The sequence below is a fragment of the Thermothelomyces thermophilus genome, chromosome 3 (genome assembly GCF_000226095.1).
Source record: "Thermothelomyces thermophilus ATCC 42464 chromosome 3, complete sequence".
NCBI classification, from domain to species: Eukaryota; Fungi; Ascomycota; class Sordariomycetes; order Sordariales; family Chaetomiaceae; genus Thermothelomyces; species Thermothelomyces thermophilus.
Genome location: NC_016474.1, coordinates 1,740,693 through 1,760,555, shown reverse-complemented (window position 1 = coordinate 1,760,555; position 19,863 = coordinate 1,740,693). Strand labels below are relative to the sequence as shown.

The 19,863-nt window shown below is 55.5% G+C and overlaps 7 protein-coding genes across 7 annotated transcripts; 3 read left to right on the top strand and 4 right to left on the bottom strand.

The window, feature by feature from the left end:
• Positions 1-1,442: 1,442 nt before the first annotated feature.
• On the bottom strand, positions 1,443-4,078 carry MYCTH_2304063 (uncharacterized protein). The gene has a single exon (XM_003662850.1). The coding sequence runs from the start codon at positions 3,600-3,602 to the stop codon at positions 1,539-1,541; it is 2,064 nt and encodes a 687-aa protein (XP_003662898.1). The 5' UTR covers positions 3,603-4,078; the 3' UTR covers positions 1,443-1,538.
• A 4,997-nt stretch (positions 4,079-9,075) lies between these two features.
• MYCTH_2143695 (uncharacterized protein) lies at positions 9,076-11,145 on the top strand. Its single transcript, XM_003662849.1, has 3 exons — positions 9,076-9,530; positions 9,628-9,668; positions 10,090-11,145. The coding sequence occupies exons 1-3, from the start codon at positions 9,488-9,490 to the stop codon at positions 10,723-10,725; spliced, it is 720 nt and encodes a 239-aa protein (XP_003662897.1). The 5' UTR covers positions 9,076-9,487; the 3' UTR covers positions 10,726-11,145.
• A 1,091-nt stretch (positions 11,146-12,236) lies between these two features.
• Positions 12,237-13,347, bottom strand: MYCTH_2304056 (uncharacterized protein). The gene has a single exon (XM_003662848.1). It carries the CDS (start codon positions 13,290-13,292, stop codon positions 12,420-12,422), a length of 873 nt encoding a protein of 290 aa, XP_003662896.1. The 5' UTR covers positions 13,293-13,347; the 3' UTR covers positions 12,237-12,419.
• A 152-nt stretch (positions 13,348-13,499) lies between these two features.
• On the top strand, positions 13,500-14,832 carry MYCTH_2304055 (uncharacterized protein). The gene is made up of 4 exons (XM_003662847.1): positions 13,500-13,622; positions 13,809-13,873; positions 13,929-14,221; positions 14,281-14,832. Exons 1-4 carry the CDS (start codon positions 13,598-13,600, stop codon positions 14,366-14,368), a joined length of 471 nt encoding a protein of 156 aa, XP_003662895.1. The 5' UTR covers positions 13,500-13,597; the 3' UTR covers positions 14,369-14,832.
• On the bottom strand, positions 14,825-15,795 carry MYCTH_2304053 (uncharacterized protein). The gene is made up of 2 exons (XM_003662846.1): positions 15,442-15,795; positions 14,825-15,195 (listed from the first exon to the last, which is right to left on the bottom strand). Exons 1-2 carry the CDS (start codon positions 15,557-15,559, stop codon positions 15,026-15,028), a joined length of 288 nt encoding a protein of 95 aa, XP_003662894.1. The 5' UTR covers positions 15,560-15,795; the 3' UTR covers positions 14,825-15,025.
• Positions 15,796-18,213, bottom strand: MYCTH_2304051 (uncharacterized protein). The gene is made up of 2 exons (XM_003662845.1): positions 16,678-18,213; positions 15,796-16,624 (listed from the first exon to the last, which is right to left on the bottom strand). The coding sequence occupies exons 1-2, from the start codon at positions 17,958-17,960 to the stop codon at positions 16,033-16,035; spliced, it is 1,875 nt and encodes a 624-aa protein (XP_003662893.1). The 5' UTR covers positions 17,961-18,213; the 3' UTR covers positions 15,796-16,032.
• A 1,190-nt stretch (positions 18,214-19,403) lies between these two features.
• Positions 19,404-19,825, top strand: MYCTH_50532 (uncharacterized protein; the record flags this gene model as incomplete). The annotated part of the gene is made up of 3 exons (XM_003662844.1): positions 19,404-19,454; positions 19,510-19,569; positions 19,628-19,825. 3 exons carry the CDS (start codon positions 19,404-19,406, stop codon positions 19,823-19,825), a joined length of 309 nt encoding a protein of 102 aa, XP_003662892.1.
• Positions 19,826-19,863: the final 38 nt, after the last annotated feature.

Here is a 19,863-nt window from a genome sequence, read left to right as displayed (position 1 = left end):
TGGAAAGAGGGGGCGGGAAGGGGGAAGGGGGAAGGGAAGGTTGGGTTTGTTTACACTGCAAGGGCATGTGTCACGCTGGGATAGGGGGGGGGGACCCCATCACACGTATGCGCGCACACAACGATGCACTGGCCTGAACACAGTACGGATTACACTACCCTGTAAGGGCTCTAACTGGCGGAGAATTCGGACAATGGGTAGTAGCATGATAGCATGGGGCGGGAATCTCTGAGCCGGGATGGATGGGATAGCTAGTTCGCCTCAGCGGCGTTTGATGTCTGTTGATATTTTACTTCTTTATTCTTCTTCCCTGGCTGTCGTTACGGGCATGCGATGCGCCCTGCAGCGAGCAACCAACCCAAACCCATGTCTGGACACGTAATCAGACCATACATACATACATCTCGGCCGAGTTAATGCGAATGGGATGATCCGTTCGCTGCAGGATACATAGGAGCACGCATATGCGGATACTGCAGTTGGCTGGGTGAGGAAAAGTGATGCGACTGAAGTCCCTCAAATCGCCTCCTTCTGCTCCCGGGATCCTCCAGTCAAGTCGTTGACTTGTTCACGTTTCAGATTGAGGTCATGTCTCATGATATGCCTTACGGTTGATCTTAAGAGCACGCATGAGGCTCGCTCCACTCTTGAGACGTCGACGCCTCAAAGAGACAACAATAACAAAGCGACTGTAGCTACTTGGAAGGAAGCCGACTCTAGAAATATCTATCACACTTCACCATGTGCATCACTTGAAGTTTCAGACAACGGGGACCTAATTGTCGAGTGGGTAACCTCTGGTATTCTAGATTTAATCTCCGCGAGATAACTATCTGATACTCAGAAAGCGGGTTGAAAGTCGAACCAACTGAACCAAGCCGATTCATCCAGAGCCTCGCCCTGTCCGCAACCCAATCCCCGGCTTCGTCGATTGATTGTTTAAGAGTGTCGGAGAAACACCTCCGTGCTCCAGAAAGAAATGCTGACCCTTGTGCTCTCAATGCTGCTGATGCTGCCCGACTGCTGTGTCGATGTTTCGTATCTTCCCATAGAGAAAAGTAGAAAAAAACACAGTAATCCAATCAGCCCAACTGTCCAGTTTCGCCGTTTGCAAAGTTCCAATCGCGCCAAGCCCAATGCTGCCAACCCATGTGTTTGTGTCGTTTCGTTCTAGAAGATGCGTTGGTGACAAAAAAAGGAAGGAAAGATAGAGTAGTGAGAGACGATCAAAATATGTGTAAGATGATATGTGTCAAGGTGGATCGTTCGGCAACCGATCTGATGAAACAGAATCAAGTGGATGCCTACCGCACAGCCCGCGGTAAAAGCACCACACAGGGAAGATAGAGGAAACAAAGACTAGACAGCAGCGAGCCAGCACCTCTCAAGATCAAGAAGCAACGTAGGTCAATGTAGCAATCAACGGTAAGGGGAAGGGGGGGAGTGACTGATGACTGAGCGAAGAAGGGATGATGGTGGTCGCGCTGGTGGACTCAACCACAAGTGGTAACCGGCACTCGAAAGCGAACCGCGTCCCCTTAGGATCTGGCCGCCTGCCAGTTACCAACCCACTCGAGGTAGCCGAAGCCAGGGCGCTTCTCTTTGCGCCAATCGAAGTTCCAATTCCAATCTCGGTCGCGGCCCTTGTGCCGCGGGCACTCCTTGGCGCGATCTCGGTTGTTGCTCCACCTTCCATGGTGGTAATGATAATGGTTGTTATTGTGGTGAGTTGAGTGGTTCCCAGAAACAGAAGAAAAAGGTTGATGATGAGAGTCGGCATGACTGTTGTTGAACGGCCCTCGTCCCTTTGCCGAAGAGCTTGCCGGGAGGGTGGGCTCGACCGGACGTCCCGTGCGGAGAGAGACATTGACGACCTTGCGAGGTGGGCTGCTCCCATGTGCCCGTCGGCGCTCGCCAAGGGCTGCCCACTTGTCGAAGTCGGTGCGTCGTGATGAGAGTGCCGTGTTCCGCGGAAGCTGGGGCTGAGGCTCCTCCTTAGCCGGGGGAGCCTCGTAGAGGAACAGGCCGTCTACGTCCGAGTCCTCGTCGGCGTGATTCAAGGCCCCATCGATAGACGGGATCTTGTTCTCGTCGTTGGCAACGGTAGCCGTCTTGGTAGCGGGCGACAGGCCTTGTCGAGGCGTGTCGTCATTGTCCGCGGCCAGAGACGCTGCGGCAGCGCTCTCGTGGCTCCAGGTCCTCGAGTTCATCTCCTTGCGCGCCTGCAGCTGCCTAGCCTGCTCCTCTTCCTCGAACTCCTCGTCCCACAAATCGCTCCAGCTCTTGGACACGGCATCCTTGCGCCCGAACAAGAGCGACATGGTCGACTGATCGCGGTTCTTGGACATGGTGATGGGCAGGGAGCCGGCAACAGGGGCGTCCGACTTTGCGGTAGCCTTCGCTGGCAGGACCGGACGGAAGTCGGACGGCAGCGCGAAGGATTGCGCCGACGTGCCAAGGTTCGAGTCCATATACGACGCCATGGAGGGCGTCTGTGCCGTAGCCGACATCCAATCCGCCGTCGCACCCGACTTCGAGAACAAGTCTTCCTCGTAGATCTCGTCGTCGGGAATAGCGCTGAGCTGCCGGATAGGCTTTGGGGGCGTCGCCTGCAGGGCCTTGGCCCACGGGAAGGCGCCGTTGTCGACCTGCGGACTCTGAATCGAGGGCGTGCGGAGGGGCTCGCGGTTGGAGCTGGCAACGACGCGACGGTCGGTGGAGCAGAAGTCGTCGAGAACCTCATCCAGAGTGGTGAAGCTGACGACGCGAAGCAAGGCGTCACGGGCTCCGGCCAGGGAGCGCTTGGTGGGATCGAGGTTCATGCACTGCACGATAACCTCGAAGGTGTCCTGCGACATGGACGGGAACACGTCGAACAGAGACTGCTTGTCGCGTGAGAAGTCGAGGAACAGAGGGTCCGCCTCCGTGGGCGTGGTGAACGGGTTCCTCGAGAACAGGATGTTGAGGAGGCAGATCCCGATGGCCCAGATGTCAGCCTGAGCCGGCGAGTACCCAGCACCGGCTGAGTCATACTGCTCCGGGGACATGTAGCGGTCGCTGCCAACTGTCGTCTCGTAGCTCCACTCATCCGTCGTTGCCAGCCCGAAGTCGCCCAGCTTCATGGACCCCGACTGGGTCAGGAAGATGTTCTCCGGCTTGATATCGCGGTGGTAGACGCCCTTGGAGTGCATGTACTCAACCGCGTCGACAAGCTCCAGCATGAAGCGTCTCACATGTTCCGTCTCCAGGGGACCGTGGCCGCTGCGGATCGCCTCGTACAAGTCGCCGCGCGAGCAGAACTCCAAGACCAGGTAGACGTGCGCATCCGTCTCGAACGAGTCATTGAGGTTGACAATGTTTGGGTGCGAGCCGAGTCGGCCGTGCAGGGCGAGCTCTTCCGACTTGTCGTCGATGGCGAACTCGAAGTCAGCGTCGGGCGCGGCAGACTTCTTGGTCAGGCACTTGATGGCAACTGTCTGATCGGTCAAGGTGTCCTTGGCCATGAAGACCATGCCGAAGGAGCCGTGGTTGAGAGGGGAGATGGTCCGATACCGACCATTGAGCAGAACGCCATCGTGGAAGTTGTCGCGAAGACATTCCATGGTGAAAGGGGATTAGGTCTAGCCGAGGGTATAGGGCGTCGAGAATGGTGGTACAAGATCCGAGTGAGCTCTTCCCCAGCCCCCAAAGCCGGTCTATGCCGATCGAGCGACTCTTGTCGAGACGGGCAGTTCCAACCCGTACAACAGAAGCGGTTGGCCGCGCAACGGCGAAACTGGGTGACGAGCAGCTGAGATGAGGCGAGAAAGAGACGAACAGAAAGCCGGCGAAGATGTACAGAAGGCGGTAAATAAAACAGAAAACAAGTAGCTCCAAGTCGTTCACTATCCGAGGCTCATGGGAGGGGGTATTTTGATGCTCAAGAAGAAGAAAAAAAAAAGGAAAAGGCGGTCGCGAGAGAGAGTCGTCAAGAGTAGGACTGGCGGTCCCAAAAGAAGACAAGAAGAAAAAGGGTCGTTATAACATCGGTACGGATGAGGAAGTGAATGATGTGTTGTTGAGAGAAGTGAAAGCCGAACTCAGAGGTCGGGGTTCGAGGCAGCTGCCCAGAAGCCGAGATCCGGTGTTGCTGAGGTGAAGAGGGGACGGTGCGAAGTTGTTGCTGTTTGTTTGTTTGCTTGCTTGATGGATCGGGTGGTATCGACGCCGACGTCGAAGCGGGCCGAAGGAAGGCAGCGGCAGCTAACTTGAGGGGACAGGCGACGTCGATGTCGAGAGGTGGACGGGGTCGAGTGAGACCAGGTGGCAGACAACAAACCAGAGAGGGTGGAGTTGCGGTTATTGGGACACCTGGCGAATCGTCGATGAAAACATGCGGGAGTGGGAGAGGGCTTTAGGGAACAGGTGGACGAGGAGATGACTCTTCAGTCCCCCTTGTTCAACTGGCGAAGCGTGTGAATCACACACAGGCCGTAGTGGAGACCGACCGATCGGGACCTGACGATTGTGCGGGACTCGACGAGTGGGACGACCGGGCCCGGGGGGGGCGAGCTAATCAGCAGCGCTCAGGGTGCCACGAGGCGAGACGAGAGACTGAAGCGTTGCTGATGTGGAAAGCCCGCGAAGGACTCGGGCGTTGGACTCGGTGCCAGAAGGCCCCAGAGGAAGTCGTAGATGGTTGAGCTGTATCGTCTCGTTCCTTTCGACTGCAGGTGGAAGCGGGCCGAGACAGATAGCAATTGCAGGCGTGACAGGTGGCGTAGCAGCTCAGAGCCAAGTTGAATCTGCAGCGCAGTGCTTGTCGCGGGTCGTTCGACGGTCTTTCGCGATTGGCAAGACCAGATGTAGATATGTCGATGGGTTGATTGATGATGGATCGAGAACAACCGTGGGTGGGCAGGGGCGACAGCAAAGGCGTGCAGAAGTATACGACTGAAGGGAAGAGAGACGGGAGGATGGTGTTGAGAGGATGCGGTGGAAAGGGGATGACAGATGGACGAATGGTCAGGGAAGAGCAGCCCGATGCAACGACGGGGGGAGGCGCTGCTAGAAGACGCGGGCAGCGGGTGGAAGGGACCAGAAACGCTGGAACAACAGTGGCCCGACCTCAGCACTGGGTTAGCAGCCTGGCTCGCCTGGGTGGCGCCATGTTCAAAGCGGAATGGCCTTGGCTGAGCCAGCGGCCTCCACGACGGAGGCGAGGCATGGGTAATGGCCAATGACACGCTGATCGGCCAGTCAAGTGCGCATGGCCGAACACTGGGCTTCTGCTGCGGGAAAACACCTGCATGCAACGTGCCTTGTTTGCGAGCGGCACTGTGCTCTTTGTGGGGCGCATTGTCCAGCGCAATAGGAGATGACGAATGGGATCCATCCAAGGCTGCCACGGCAGGCACACCGCTTTGCCCGGCACGAACTCGAGGTAGGAGTGCGCTAGTCTCATTGAGCCTAGACCTATTACTCGCTATGACTTAGCGCTATGCTGCTTTCCAAATGCAATCCGTTACACTACATAGTACACGGTACTCCGTACATACCTGTTGTACCTGTTGTACCCCGGAGTCTGGCCTCGTGTGCATCCGCATCACATCTGTGACAAGCTGGCCTTGGCCTCAGGCAAACTGCCCAATTGAGCAGCCACACCGCCCATCTCCCGCGCGTCTGTGTACAACAGAGTACCCTTGCCAGCGTGCCAACTACACAGTACAGCACGAGATTCTGCGGGTTGGGTACTACTGCGTCTGGCAGAACCGGAATTGACCAGTGATTTCTCGCGCTGGCTAGCAATGCTGCCATGTCCGTCGCGTTTTGGTTTTTGGTGAGGCCACGTCCGCGATCGCCTGATGGATTTGGACTCCACAACCACGCTACTTGCCGAGCCAAGTGTGCATTCCTCCCCAGAGGACCCCATATTCCCTAATCTCTCTAACTACTCCGTACACTATCAGTAATCTTCGCATGCTCCACGATGGGGAAGTCGCAATGTCAGAGATGATGAGCTGGTTTGATGAATTGGGGGTTAACTGACCGTGGACACCTTCTTTCGATGATGACAAAAGCGTTGCGTGATCCAGCCAAGCTCTCCACGGGCTTGAATGTGTATCCCTACACTACTGTACACTAGTAGGGAGGCGACGATGGTCTCGAAGCGTCTGTATTGTGCTCCGTCACGGCGGATTCCCTGGGAGCCTGAGGCAACACCGCACAATGTCGCCATTTCTGGGCCTTGGCCATCCGCTTCGAGCGCTTTCCGTTTCACGGAGAGCCGGTCGCCCATCCACAACGTCATTGGTGGGTCCGTATGCAGCCACTTCTCGCTGCATTTGTCTGTCCTCCGTCAGTTTGCATCTCTTGCTCGACGGCGCAGCGCTCGTGGCGCCAATCGCTTGCGGAAGGTTATTCGCGAAAATAGCAGCGACTCCTGTAGCCAGCACGAAGGATTATTGTGTTCGGACGGCATATTCTGCCGTCGCCGGTTTCACCACAATGAAGCGATGTTGGAGCATATCTGAGTGTCTGCTCTCGTGTGAATACAACGCAATGTACACTACGGAGTACTAAGTACTGGGTACGTTGGCGGGTTCCACAGGCACAACAGCTGGCGAGATTGGACGTGCACGAGCCACCAACGCACCCTATCATCTTTGAGATCGAGGAAAAGGGGCGGCAATCTCATTGGGGGGTTTCCGGAAACGGATGATACCGTTTAGTGCTACGTCAACAGCGCTATCTGTAGCGTTTCGGCAATCTCATAATAACGAGGATAGCGATAATACCCTACAATAAGTCGCCCCAGTTAAGATAGCATTAATCCGTACACTAGTGTAGACCAGGTTGACCCGTTTGACTCGTGTGATCGACCTGATGACCTCTAGGACTGATACGCAGAGGACAAGTGGCCCGAAGATCGAAAGGCCGAGGATATCGCGGGCTTGTCGGAGACGGCGGATCGCTCTTCGGGCCAAGGTACATGCGAGAATGCGAACTCCGAGTCTACATACATAACTACATCCGTATGTACACTACTTTCACGCTGTACCCCCTAGTGTTTGCAGTAAGCGGAGGAACTGCCGCGGATGACTGGGGCCATAGGGTGGCCCGGCGCTCTCCGTTTTGCTGCCATCAGGGTTCGCGAGAGTCGGGCGACCTTCATACTAACTAGTACGGATTACACTTGCAGTTCTGGCGTGGAGCTTGCCCGAGTATGACGTCGTGTGACCCCAACACCATCCGCCCAACACTACACTATCGGTTATCGACAAGCGGGTTCTCGAATGTCCCGCAACAATGGCAGGGCGCTGAGCGTGTTTCGGCTGGGGAGTTGAAACCACCAACAGCGGGGTTTAGTAAAGTGCGAGATCAAGAAAGGACGGCATGGCACGGTGTGCGCCGCACAAGCGTTGGGGAGTGTCACCCACAACTGGCAATGCATTGCCCAATCTATGTGAATTGAAACAGATGGTGGGCGTGGTTGGCTGCATTGAAATGTCATTGGAATGAGTGACGATGCGATGTGGTTACCTCAGCAGTCGCAGCGCCAACCAATGTTTTGGGGGCGATCGAGTGCTGGTCGATTGGACGTGCATCTGGAGGAGCGCTGCGCGGAAGGAATGAGACTGCACGCGTCAAGGCTCAACATCCAGCCATCCTCTGGACGGTGTCGCGACGGAGTTGTAGTGTAGTGTATGGCACCAGATGCGGCATTCCTGGCGCTAACCAAGAAAGAATCTGGGCGGTTGATGCGCAGGAGAGTTTCCAGTCCCGCCGCAGGATCGCGCTCTCATCCGTAGCGAGCACCAATAAACGGTCGTTGACTCTGGAGCCCTGGCAGAGTGCGAATCCATAGTATATGTACGGATTACTTCGCACAGTACACACATAGTAGGTAAGTCCGTAGAACATACTGCGCACTTATCGTGTAACTAGTGCATCTTGATCTGCATACACACTAATTTCCGTAGTGCGAGTGTCAAACTCAAAACAGTCTCCCTATGGTGTAGTGTAATGCACCTGGGTACCGTGGTATACTTGGTTCGAAGGACCGTGTCCACACCACTCCAAAAACGCCAGTCCGCGAATCGTCAGGATCCTTCAATGGGCCATGTATCGCAAAAAGTGCTGCAGATCCCCTTACGGGCGCGTTGATGGGCGCGGATCATTGCGGGGTTCTTGGTGTTCGAGATTGGTGGCTGCCACTCTGCTAACTGTATTGGAAACAGACCAACTCGCTCGGAGCGAAACTGACAGCGACCGGTCATGAGTGCCTCAGGGACGTGCGCACCAGAGACAAAACAAATATGACGAGCAGCGGCGGTGGTTGGTTTGCCGTTCTCGTGATGCCGAGGAGGGAGAATACGCCAATGCGTTGCCATAGCCGGACTGTTTACCAACCCAATCAAAGCGTCCTCCTTTCAAAGTAGTGTGCATAGTAGTGTGCAGTAGCCAGAGCATTCCTGCAGCTGCCTCCACGTATCGTGCTAGGGTTGCCGGTGAAACATGCAGGTTGACGATGACGATGATGGAGAAGTCGTTCAGGTAGGATGTTGCTCGCCTGATTGTAGCATCGTAGAAGGTTTCCGTCTCGTCGTTGCTGCGTGAACCAAGCACATCCCATTCTGCCGCAGCAACGGAAAGACTCGATCTCTGCCGGGCTCAACCGGCTGCACCGTACGGTTGTGATCCCGCAGCTCGGGACTCAGTCTGTGCTATGCCAATGCTAGGTAGCTCTGCCCATCGGGGTACGAGGGTTATTATGACCCGAATGTAGTGTATTGACGGGGCGATGCAGCACACCCTCTTCCGGTTTAGGTCGACGACAGCAGTCTCCCTGCGTCTTCCCGTGGGATCGTCACACAAAAATACAGGCGCTGCTGCAGGTCTGTAGTTAGTGGTGGTGCGGGTGGAAATTTCTCGTTTCATGAATTGCAGCTTCCCAGTCCTGTTGGCCATGTTCAAGCGACAAGTTGGCGTTTGTTGACCGCCCTTTCCCTTCGGGCCAGCGTTGCTTAGGGAATGCAACCCGCCGGGAATGTTCTCGCCCCAACCCGTTGAGGGACTCCTCGTCGGCGACGAACCGGCAGCACGACCGTTGTTCTCGGCGCATTTCTCAATGCGACCTCGTCGGATGCTTTGAGTGCGGGTGGTGGTGATGCATGCAACGAATTGAGTTTGGCGGCAGTAAAATTTCTCGGCAGGACATTCCAGCTGCAAGCCTCTCTAGAGGCCCACTCACAACGCAACATCATCATCAACGTGCCGTGCTTTGCAAGACCGACTCCCTCACCGCCTGAACAACACCGATTTAGCGGCACCAACTCGGCGGTCGCTGGTCCTCGCGCGCCACACCAATCCACGGTCAGTTCGGTTTGTTGGCCCGCTTGCCCGCCCCGGCGCGAACGCTAGCACTCCGTCGCCCGCCGAGCCAAGCTCCAGACCGATCCCGGCCACTCAACCACACAAGTGCTCGACAGCCCCTTGCCTGAGCAACATGGCAGCAGCTCACAAGCCCCGCGTCGTGCTTCTCGACATCGGTAAGGTGCTCTCTCTCCTCATCAGCCCTTGGCTTTTGGTATGGGTTTGGTAACCTACCAGACAATTTTGGCTAACACAGACCACTTCTACCCGCAGAGGGAACTGTGTGTCCCATCTCATTTGTCAAGGACGTGCTTGTAAGTGACGAGTGCGGATTTCCTTTCTCGTCTTCGGCCAGTTCTCCTTTCTTTCCATGGCATGGTTTCGTTTTCCTCGTCACGCGACACCAGGCCATTCGTGGCCAGACCTTGCCACCATTCCGCCTTCCGCACTACTCTCTCCCTTCTCTTTCACTGGCCTTGATCTTATTGCAGTTTCAAGATCACAAACGGGGGAATGAGTAGGGTGACACAGCATCGTCTTATATTGTAAACCCTTGGTTGTCCTACATGTTGCCCCAGGATTCGACCAAGTATGGTGTGGAAGGGCAACCGCAGCAACGCGCCGCGTCCTTCCCCCCACCTTTCCTACCCTCCTCCTCTTCCACCCCGCCGTTCGGCATACGAACTTCTACACTATGACGCAGTCCCAGTTCTATAGTACTAATCCCAGCCACAGTTTCCCTATGCCCTCTCCGCCCTCCCTGCCACGCTCGCCAGCGAATGGTCCACACCGCAATTCGCGCCCTACCGGGATGCCTTCCCTCCCGAACACGCGGCCACCCCCGAGGCCCTCCTCGCCCACGTCCGCGACCTCATGAGTCGCGACGTCAAGATTGCCTACCTCAAGTCCCTGCAGGGATACCTCTGGGAGGCAGGCTACGCCTCGGGCGCGCTCAAGGCGCCGCTCTTCCCGGACGTGGCTCCCAAGATCAGGGACTGGGCTAGCGGAGGCCCCGAGGGCGTCAGGGTCATGATCTACTCGTCCGGCTCCGTGGCCGCGCAGAAGCTGCTGTTTCGGCACACCGACGACGGCAGCGGCGGGCAGGCCGACCTGACGGGGCTGCTCAGCGATTACTTTGACACCGTCAACGCGGGGCCCAAGACGGAGCGGTCGAGCTACGAGCGGATCGCGGCAAAGTATCCCGAGGTGCCCGTTGGGGAATGGTTGTTTCTGAGCGACAACGTGCGGGAGGTGGAGGCGGCCAAGGAGGCCGGGATGCAGAGCTACATCGTGGAGAGGCCCGGAAATGCACCGCTAGCCGAGGAGGAAAGGGCTAGGCATAGGGTGGTGACGAGCTTTGAGGAGCTCTAAGGTAAGGTAGGACGGTTCCGTTAGACGCTCTACTTGGCCACGGGTACGGTGCAGGATCGTCGACCCAGGGGGGCATGGTTACGCAAAGTCGCGTGCGCCATGGCAAGATTCACTCGTCAGGGCAGCGGACGACCGCTCGAAACATGGTTGATCCGGCACTGCGAACCCGTGGCCCTGGGACTGAACCTGTACCGACGCCGTTACGAAACACTGCCTTCGCGAACCCAAGGAATTTTCAAGGCCATGTCGCAGCAAGTGTCATGCTCGATTAAGAGTCCTTGCACTACTGTCTCTCGATGATGGCCCCCAGAAGCCGTCCCGAGAGATGCTTTCCCCTTTCAGTCATCCGGGCCTAGCGTAGTGTAGCCCCTGAATCTTCCACCTCCTGCTCCCAACAAAAAGACAATCACGAACTCTGATAGGTCACCGAGTTTCACGAGACTGATTTTGCGTGAGACATGAGGTAATCAAGTTTGTTCGGTTTGGGGTCGGATATCTTTGTCTTGGGCTGCCGCTAGACGCGCCATGACCACATTGGTCTAGTAGCTTCATTACCCCTCAGAAACCTGGGGAATGCGACTGGGGACAGGGTGGCAGTTTGGCGTAACACCCCCGCCCTCTCAAGATTGCCGTCACTTGATCAGCGTTGTCAGACCCAGCAACCACCACGGAATAAGGAAGGATGCGGTATGCGGCCAGACGGCGAATCGGAGCTGTTTGCGGGCTGTACATACACTAGTCCGCGCACCGTCTGGCATTTTGCTCAAAGCACAATGAACGCTCGACTTCGTGATAGGAGAAGTCTGAACGGACCCTCCGTTTGTGGGCTACGCGGAGATCGTCCGAGATACTTTAGCAACGGTGGAACCGCGTTGAATCGTACCTCTTTCATCTGGAGAGGAAACTAGCAACAACTCAGTTGGCTGGTTTGTCAATGAGGGTGAAAGACAAAGAAAGGTCTTCCTGTGGTAGGTTGATGGCGTTGCGACGAACCAGGGAAGGCTTGCTTTTGATAACCTAGGCATAGCCCGCATAAAGTGTTGTTGATTTGCAATCGTCAACTGAAAACCAACGTAACGTTCAGCATGCGCTGCGGCCTACCATGTCTTGAAACCACCTGGTTGATGGTTGGCGAACCCATGAGCTGCCTCGAGGGGCCATACGGAGGACCAAGACGACGGCATTGGAGCGTAAGGCAGAACCAGAGGTGGCGCTCGCGGCAGCTTCACCTCTCGGATCTTGTCGTCGAGAGTTCGCTATGAAATCGTTGAAAAATGTGATGCTCCGTTCAATCTCCAACGTCGGGCGCATAGACAAGAGCGAGCTCATACGACCAGAAGGTCTTTAGCGGTGCGGTGCCATGTCCGCTTCTCTGGCCGGTCCTTGGCCTGCTGCTAGAAACACACATGGCTTCCGACCTGTTCTTATTGGCTGCCTTTGAGCTCGTCTGAGGAGCGGGTTCATGAACGGAGCATGATTCGTAGGCATGGACATTGCTCGTCGATGACCACCAAAGGTCGTTGATCGTCGCTGTCGAGTTCGCTGAGGATTAAAAGATGGGAGCCTTGTCGCCCATCGGTTTTGTGTTTTGAACTGTCATTGCCTTCAAGAGACCCTGACCGATGGGAATCTCTCAGAACGCGATGACATGCCGCAAGGGCGCAACAATATGCGCGAAGTCCAGAACAACCAGTTCAGCTCAGGACAACGGCGAAGTTATTCCGGGACGAGCCCGACCGAACTTCTTTCTTCGGAAAGACGGTACCTGGTCCTTTACAGACCCGCACTCTCCTCCAGAGATAGTAGACCAGCCGCTGGCTTGTCTTGGATTCCGCCATAGTATATCCGAGAGATTCCATGATAGCCACCAACCTCTCCTCGTCCAGATATCGAGAGTTTGTCACACATGGCGCTGGCAGGACGAGAAACAGACTTGGAAAGCTTGCGGCAAGGCCGGGAGAATCGATGTACCGCCCCGGAGCGCGGAGAAACTGCGTCGTCCGGCGGAGCATATCTCCCCGCCCTTTGGCTTCCGGAACGAAGTTGAGGACCAAAGAGAGAGAGATGATATCGAATCGCTCAGATTCGTCGCGTGGCAAGGGCCGCTCCATGAAATCCTGCTCCAGGATTCCTTCTTCTTGACTCTTGAGGTCGATTCGCACAATGTCGAAATGACCGCTCTTTGAGCAGGCATTTTGCGTACTGAGTGCTCCAACCTCGAGCATGCGAAGACGTCGACTCGAGTCCGGCTTCTGAGGCGAGAAAGTTGATTTAAGCCACTGCATGAGTACCCGGGAACTGTCGCCTCCACGATCATGCCTCTGACCCTGCAGACTTGCTTCCTGGTACCTCTCAAGGCCGCCTAGCGCCTCAATCTCGGCATCAATGATTGCAACCTCGGCTTTGTCGCCTTTGGCAATGGCCTGCCGCTTCCGCTTTTGCAGCAGGTGGTGCTTGTTGATGATTGCCTTGGTCGCGGTCCTTGACATCGACTTAGGTCGGTGCAAGACTGGAGGCCGTCCGGCCGCCAGGTTTTTGAGCGGACCCTTCTTCTTCTTTGCGGCCATAGAATCGAGGAAATCCGTTCGGATTGTGGAAGCTTAATTAATCCGTATTTCATCAAAGTGATTTCAACTCGGTGAGGAGGGAGAGGTAAGTCCTCACTTTTTGCTATCTTATCAGTCCACAGCCATCGCACCAAGGCGGGCGCAAGCCCACCTTTTCGCTGGGTAGCCTACTGATCAGCCACAGCCACCAGCCGCATTGGCGCTCCGCACACAATTCCTTGCATCTTTTTTTCCAAAATTCCGCGGTTTTTCCTCATCCACGACCGACTCGACAACTTCGCCCAGTGCCGACACAACCCTCCAAAATGGCTCCCAAGGACGTTAAGAAAGGTACATGAACGCCCAAATGGTTCTTACAACGCACAAACTCGGCCGTCGCTCAATGCGTGCCTTCGCCGTCGTCGCTCCGGCGGCGGGGTGATGCACCAAAGCAGCAGCAGATTTTGCGAGTTTGAACAAGACGGGTCTCTCCCCTTGTTCAGGCGAATGCTTTACTGACGACGATTCCTCGGACAGGCGGTGCCTCCAAGGCCGGCAAGGGCGCTCAGGCCAAGAAGGCTGCCCAGGCGGCCCTCAAGGGTGTAAGTAGTCCTCCGCTGGTATCCGACCTGAGAGACATGAGCTCACAGCCTGCAGGTGCACTCCCACAAGAAGACCAAGGTCCGCACCTCGACGACCTTCCACCGCCCCAAGACCCTCGTCCTGTCGCGCGCCCCCAAGTACCCGCGCAAGTCGGTCCCTCACGAGCCCCGCCTGGATGAGCACAAGGTCATCATCCACCCTCTCAACACCGAGGGTGCCCTGAAGAAGATCGAGGAGCAGAACACCCTCGTCTTCATCGTCGACGTCAAGGCCAACAAGGCCCAGATCAAGCAGGCCCTGAAGAAGCTCTATGACATTGACACCGTCAAGATCAACACCCTGATCCGGTACGCTGCTACAATTGTAAATGAACCGAGCTTGCCAACGGTTACTAACTGTGGTACAGCCCTGATGGCTCCAAGAAGGCCTTTGCCCGCCTCACCGCTGATGTTGATGCTCTTGACATTGCTGCCACCAAGCTCGGCCTTGTCTAAACAGACTAAATGTTTCGGCTGGGGAGCTGGGTTTCCAAAAATATAAAAAAGGGTCGGCACATCGAAGGACATGGGTTGCATTTCGATCGGCGTCAGATACCTTGGGCTTGGGCACATGACTTGGGCAATGAAAAGAATTGACATGACCTTGGTGCCGTTACCTAGCTTCCATGCCTGAACCGTATTTCTTGCACCCTTGATGATAACCTTGACGTGGTGCCGAAGTGATACGAAGCCGCGTTGACTGCTCCCCATCCATGAAACAACCACATTACAGGTTATGTAAGGCGTTCAATTCCTGTAGTTATCTATATTGTCACATATGATACTGTACAATGTGCTCCATGTCTAGCGGTATGCACTCCTAGCCGTCGAGTCTTGTAAGCCTGAACCCCTTACCGGAGCCATGCCCGTCCGCACGTTGCCAGATAATGCCCCGACAGGGATATCCGGCTTCGCAAATATATTCGTTCCCTTCCTTGACCAGGTAGATTCGAGGTCCAAACAGCTACGACGGGCATATCTATCTGCGCATTTATACCGCTCCATTCTCCTCGCTTAGGACCCCCGTTATCATCGTACAGCCAGCACGTCCCAGGAAAGATATCGCTCAATCCCAAGTTCACAGTGGTAAAATGGCGTATTTTCGCGTGCGTATTAGTGCTGCTGCCTCATGCTGGCAAGGTGCCTCATGGTGGCGAGGTTGGCGTCCATGAAGCGGTCGACGCAGTTGGCCAGGCAGGTCTTCTCACTCTTATCGAGCGCGCCGGACTTGATGGTGCTAGTGATGCACTTCTTCCAGCAGATACCCGTAAGCTCGTGCGTTTCTGTTTCGTGCCGGGGCGGAGCGGGGAAAAGAAAGCGCCCAATTGATTAGCAGTCTGTTCTTTTTTCTCTTCCCGGCGGGCGGAGGACGATGCTCAGCTGGCGTGAGGCTCATTGTGGTAGAAGGCCTTTCTCTTCTCACGCTTCCTTCTCAAAAGAGAAAGGAGTGGGAGAAGGAGAATACGGAAGCGGTGCTTGGGAAGTGCAAGATGGTCGGAATGGGACAAGCGTCAGCAAAGTACACGTACGGGACTGAATGCGAGAGCGTTGCTCTTCGTTGGCAAAGAACTGGCGCAGCTCGGTCTTGTCCTTGTCGCTAAGCTTCTCAAGGTCAGACTGCTCGATGCTAAAATCGGAGGAAGACATCTTGGCTAGCTGATTGGGGGTTGTGGGTGCAGATTCGGCGATTGCTGGCGTAAACAGATGACCGGATTGCACAGGCTGAGATGGTGTTGAACTTTTTGGCCGAGCTTATCGCTAAGCAAGGCTCGGCCTCGGTGTGTGGCCAATGAGAGAGAGAGGCTGTGCGACTTAACGGAGCTCGGTGAGTGGATTCCAACCCTCCTCTACCGTATTTCGTTCGGAGTATGGATTAGAGTACGTAAAACTGCCAGGGCACTGAAGCTATCACAAATGCGCTGATGGATAATCATTCGTGGCTCTGATGGCCCCTGGACATTGCTGAGAAAGCCCTTTACAAGATAAGGTGATACCCCAAGGTTAGATGGAGCCACAGGAACAGCGTTAACATGACAGCATTCCCTCCGAAACGTAGCAGCTGATGGCATTGGCACTCTATCTTCCCATTCTATGGTCTTCATCGTGACAAAGTATCCTAGCTAACGCGAGAACCATTTGTTTTCCATCCGGTAAGCGAGGTATGTGCAGAAAGCACAAAAGGCAAGAAGACAACCGAGGATGCCGAAGAAGGGAGCCAAAGAGTCTGAATCATGCCATGGGACCTGCACGTTCATCCCAAAAAGACCTGTTACCACGTTGAGCGGGACGATGATAGATGCAAGCAGCGTAATCTTGCTCAGGACTCTGTTGGTGTTGGTGCCCTGCGTGATGCCGTCGATGGAAATCTGCGCAAGGTAGTTGCTATGGGCGCGCGACATCATCTTTTCGAAGTGGGCGAGATTGTTCATCATGGTGACCACGTGATCCTGGATGTCACCAAGATACAGGCCGATGTCCATGCGTGGCGTGACCTTGTAGTTCTCGTTGCAGCGCTTGGTGAAGCCCCTTAGAACGTCCGCCTTGCCGCCTAGCAGCCGCATCAAGGCCATGGTATGCTTGCGGGCGGTGCCGATTTTACGCAGGAACTTGGCCATGTCGTCCGTCCGGGCAATGAAAACCTCGTCCTCGATCTGGTCAGTATCAGCCTCGAGCTTGCCGATCACGGGCGCAAATGAATCCACGATGTCGTCGCTAGAGCTGAGGTTAGCACGACTTCTCATCAAAGTGGGAAGCGGCATCCTTACATGAGAGCATAGCAGATCCAATCGCTGCTGAGTGCGACATAATCTTTCAACATGGCAATCCTCTTCCGCACATGGGAGGCATGTGAATTGTTGGCGTAACTGAAACTCAGCGTGCCCTCGCGGAAGACGACCACGTAGATGTTGAAAGGCACAAACTCAATCTCCCCACTGTCCTCGTCGCGTTCAATGCAGAACGACCGGAAACACGCAAAGTAGTACGAGGGGAAGAGTTCGATCTTCTCGCGCGATTCTTGCGTCGTGATGTCTTCAACTGTCAGAGGGTGAACGCCAAAGGCTCGACAAATCGCGCGAACTTCCTCCTCGGACGGCTTGTTGATGTTGAGCCACCACACACCATCCGTTTCTCCCTTTGGGAAGGTGAAGAGTCCACGGATATCCTCGCCCGGCAAGATGAGACCCTCGAGGTCGGCGGCATGGATAGTGGACTCCCAGGCTGAGGAGAAGAAACTGACCCGATTGTGGTCCACTGGGGGTGGCTGCACGACCTTGGCCTGTTCCTCCGCCTCCAGTCTGTCGGCTTTCTCCGCATAACCCTCGTTAGAAGAAAACGGAGTGCCCAGATAATCGCCGTCAATGGTCATTGTTGGGGCCGCAGCTGCCGCATCCGCGTTCTCCTGTCTCAGGTCGGGAAACAAGCGCGCCGCGGAGGGACGACGGGCAGCTTGGCGCGCCTCGTTCTCGGCACGGATAAAGTTCTCGAGGTAATCGAAATCGATGTGAAGCTGCTCGCCCCTCTGCTCATCCTGCAACGGGAAACATACGTCTTCTTCGGCCGACTTGTTCGTGGCTAGGCTCGCAGCATCAACGGTCCCGACTGTGTGCTGCCTGCTGCGGTAGCTGTGGCGGCTGGCGACCGACGCAGTCCGCTGCAATTCAGCCTCCTCGGGCTTGCGCTCCGGCTTCGATTCCGAAATGGAGAGTCCACGCTCCCGCTTGCGGGCTTCGGCGAACGCCTTGACTGAGTTGGGTGGAGAGGATGACCTTTCGGAAGCCGACTCAATGGTCGGGCGACGGGCTCGTCGCATAGTCGGGGATTGGTCGGCGCCATCCTCATCGACCACGGCTTCCTCAAAATCACGGACGCGAGGCTCGCTGGTAGCACCGCCTGGAGCCATCACGCGAGCTCCGTAGAGAGAGTCAAAGGTGCCCCGGCGAGTCCGGTCCGGGCGCTGGACCGATGCTGTCTGGTTCCGATGGTCATCGAGCTCGGGGACAGGGGTCGAGTACCCCGAGCTGTTGGCAACTTCTTCCTGGTCGGACATTGCTGCGATGCCTTGTAGTTCGTAGTCGGCGAATCAGGGGCCGATTGACTTCCTTGTCCTTTTCGAGGGAAACAGATCGAACAAAGCCCTCAGAGCGCGCTTCAAGGGGCTTATCCGGCGCGCATATTGGAGCGAGCGATGCTCGTCTAGTTCACCAGCGGCAGGCAGCGAACGGCCATGAGCCGTCCGCGACGACGAACGTTAAGTTGCGACAACGTGATGACTGACGCCAGACCGTAATATCACCCACAAAGTTGGTGAGCGACGACGATGATATGCGGCAGGTACTCTCCCCGAATGGCCGACAAAATAGCTGATCGACAAGAAATAACCCCTCTTACGGCGGTTGCTTGTTCACTCCGCTGTAGACCAGATCTGGCCCTAGGAGTGAACGGCGAGAGGAAATCTTTTCACAGTTAAGGCCCGCCAACTTGGTGGCTTGAGTTGTGGAAGCTTGTCGATTTGTGTTCTGCGACGCTAGACCAAGGAAAACCGTCGCAGATTCGATGTCCAACAGTGGGTGGATGCCCAGAATGCGTATGATCTCGTGGGTCCGTGGATCGGTAGAGGAAGCAGTTAAAACTTCTGATCAATCGTTTGCGTACAAATCGAGAAATTATCAGGTGATGGGCAAGTCTTCGAAGCGTGTTCGTGATCTCCCGAGTGAGATTTTGCGTCGGTTGGGATGGAGTTCGGCCCTCGTAAAACTTTGACTTCGGCGCTGGGCGACCTGAAAGGGGCTACTCCACAGGACTGATCGGTAGAATGTGGTTCCTCTTGCCGCGCACGGCAGTTGAAGGGTAAGCGGCAGTTTGGTGCACCCAAAAGAAATCGGTGTGTCGCTGCTGGGCTCACGGGCAGAGACTTCACCTCGGATGTGGTCCGTCAAATGGGGTGGAGTGAGGGTTTTCCTTGGACAATGGAAAACTTCGAGCTTTTAGTTTGTGCTCTTTAGTCATCGGCTGATCCCGCGTCTCCATCGCCCAATCTGGACCTGTGCATGTCCTCGACGCCCTGATACCGTAAAAGTGGTGTACTATGTTCTCAAGGAGCTCTCTACAAAGTTAAATGATTTTTTTGAGGTGTACTCTGCAGTACGGAAAGAATCAGCATTTTGCAGGATTAAATCATGCATGAATCAGATGCAGTTCGAGACTAGTCTTGGAGAGTTCCGGGGGACCAACCGAGGATTGTTCGCCGCAAAGGGCAGGGGTGAGCTCTGTTGGTGGCTTGGTGTGGGGTCCTTGAAGGCCCGCATTATGATTCGCTGATTGTCCTGAATTCGACCTTGGGCGTTGGTTCCAAGGCCACGTTTGGAGAATCCACTCTCGCCTTGAGCCAGGCGTGTCGACCACCTCCGCGACGGCCATCTTGTTATCACTGCAGTGTACCTGACCGATATTCCTGTCGAAACACCGCAAGTACTTACCGCACTGTGCAACGATGGCAGAGCAACTTCTTGATCAGGCCCGCGACCTGTTCGAGGGGCAGATTGTCGGTTCTTTCCGAATTATCGCCGTGCGTTATGCGATCGCTAACAGCGCCAAAGGATTTTGAAGGCCAAAAGCTGGTCGAGGTTCTTGTCAATGTGGCCCTGACAATCGTTGGGGTAAGTCTCTTGCTTTGCCTTTTTTTCATGAATGCTGAGGCTAACTGTGCCTTCCCAGGCCATTGCCTTCCTCGTCGGCTATTTTCTCCAGGATATCAAACTCGCCGTTTACATCGGCCTCATTGGCACAGCCGCAGTCTTTGTCCTCGTTGTTCCGCCTTGGCCTTTCTACAACCGGAATCCTGTAAAATGGCTACCAGTTGGTGGAATCACGCCTCCAGCAAATCTCGTGGTCGACGATAAGATGTTCAAATGAAGCCAGTCAGAGAGTCACCCCAGGAATAATAACTTCTG

What these genes read in the sequence shown, in the direction of transcription:
- MYCTH_2304055 (XM_003662847.1), top strand. Translation starts at nt 13,598, where the DNA reads ATGGCTCCCAAGGACGTTAAGAAAG. An exon ending in TCCCAAGGACGTTAAGAAAG is followed by an intron (nt 13,623 to 13,808) that starts GTACATGAACGC and finishes TTCCTCGGACAG; the next exon opens with GCGGTGCCTCCAAGGCCGGC. An exon ending in CCCAGGCGGCCCTCAAGGGT is followed by an intron (nt 13,874 to 13,928) that starts GTAAGTAGTCCT and finishes CACAGCCTGCAG; the next exon opens with GTGCACTCCCACAAGAAGAC.
- MYCTH_2304063 (XM_003662850.1), bottom strand. Translation starts at nt 3,602, where the DNA reads ATGGAATGTCTTCGCGACAACTTCCACGATGGCGTTCTGCTCAATGGT.
- MYCTH_2304056 (XM_003662848.1), bottom strand. Translation starts at nt 13,292, where the DNA reads ATGGCCGCAAAGAAGAAGAAGGGTCCGCTCAAAAACCTGGCGGCCGGA.
- MYCTH_2143695 (XM_003662849.1), top strand. Translation starts at nt 9,488, where the DNA reads ATGGCAGCAGCTCACAAGCCCCGCGTCGTGCTTCTCGACATCG. An exon ending in CGTCGTGCTTCTCGACATCG is followed by an intron (nt 9,531 to 9,627) that starts GTAAGGTGCTCT and finishes TTCTACCCGCAG; the next exon opens with AGGGAACTGTGTGTCCCATC. An exon ending in CATTTGTCAAGGACGTGCTT is followed by an intron (nt 9,669 to 10,089) that starts GTAAGTGACGAG and finishes TCCCAGCCACAG; the next exon opens with TTTCCCTATGCCCTCTCCGC.
- MYCTH_2304051 (XM_003662845.1), bottom strand. Translation starts at nt 17,960, where the DNA reads ATGTCCGACCAGGAAGAAGTTGCCAACAGCTCGGGGTACTCGACCCCT. An exon ending in TGGATCTGCTATGCTCTCAT is followed by an intron (nt 16,625 to 16,677) that starts GTAAGGATGCCG and finishes CCTCAGCTCTAG; the next exon opens with CGACGACATCGTGGATTCAT.
- MYCTH_2304053 (XM_003662846.1), bottom strand. Translation starts at nt 15,559, where the DNA reads ATGTCTTCCTCCGATTTTAGCATCGAGCAGTCTGACCTTGAGAAGCTT. An exon ending in ACGCTCTCGCATTCAGTCCC is followed by an intron (nt 15,196 to 15,441) that starts GTACGTGTACTT and finishes GGCACGAAACAG; the next exon opens with AAACGCACGAGCTTACGGGT.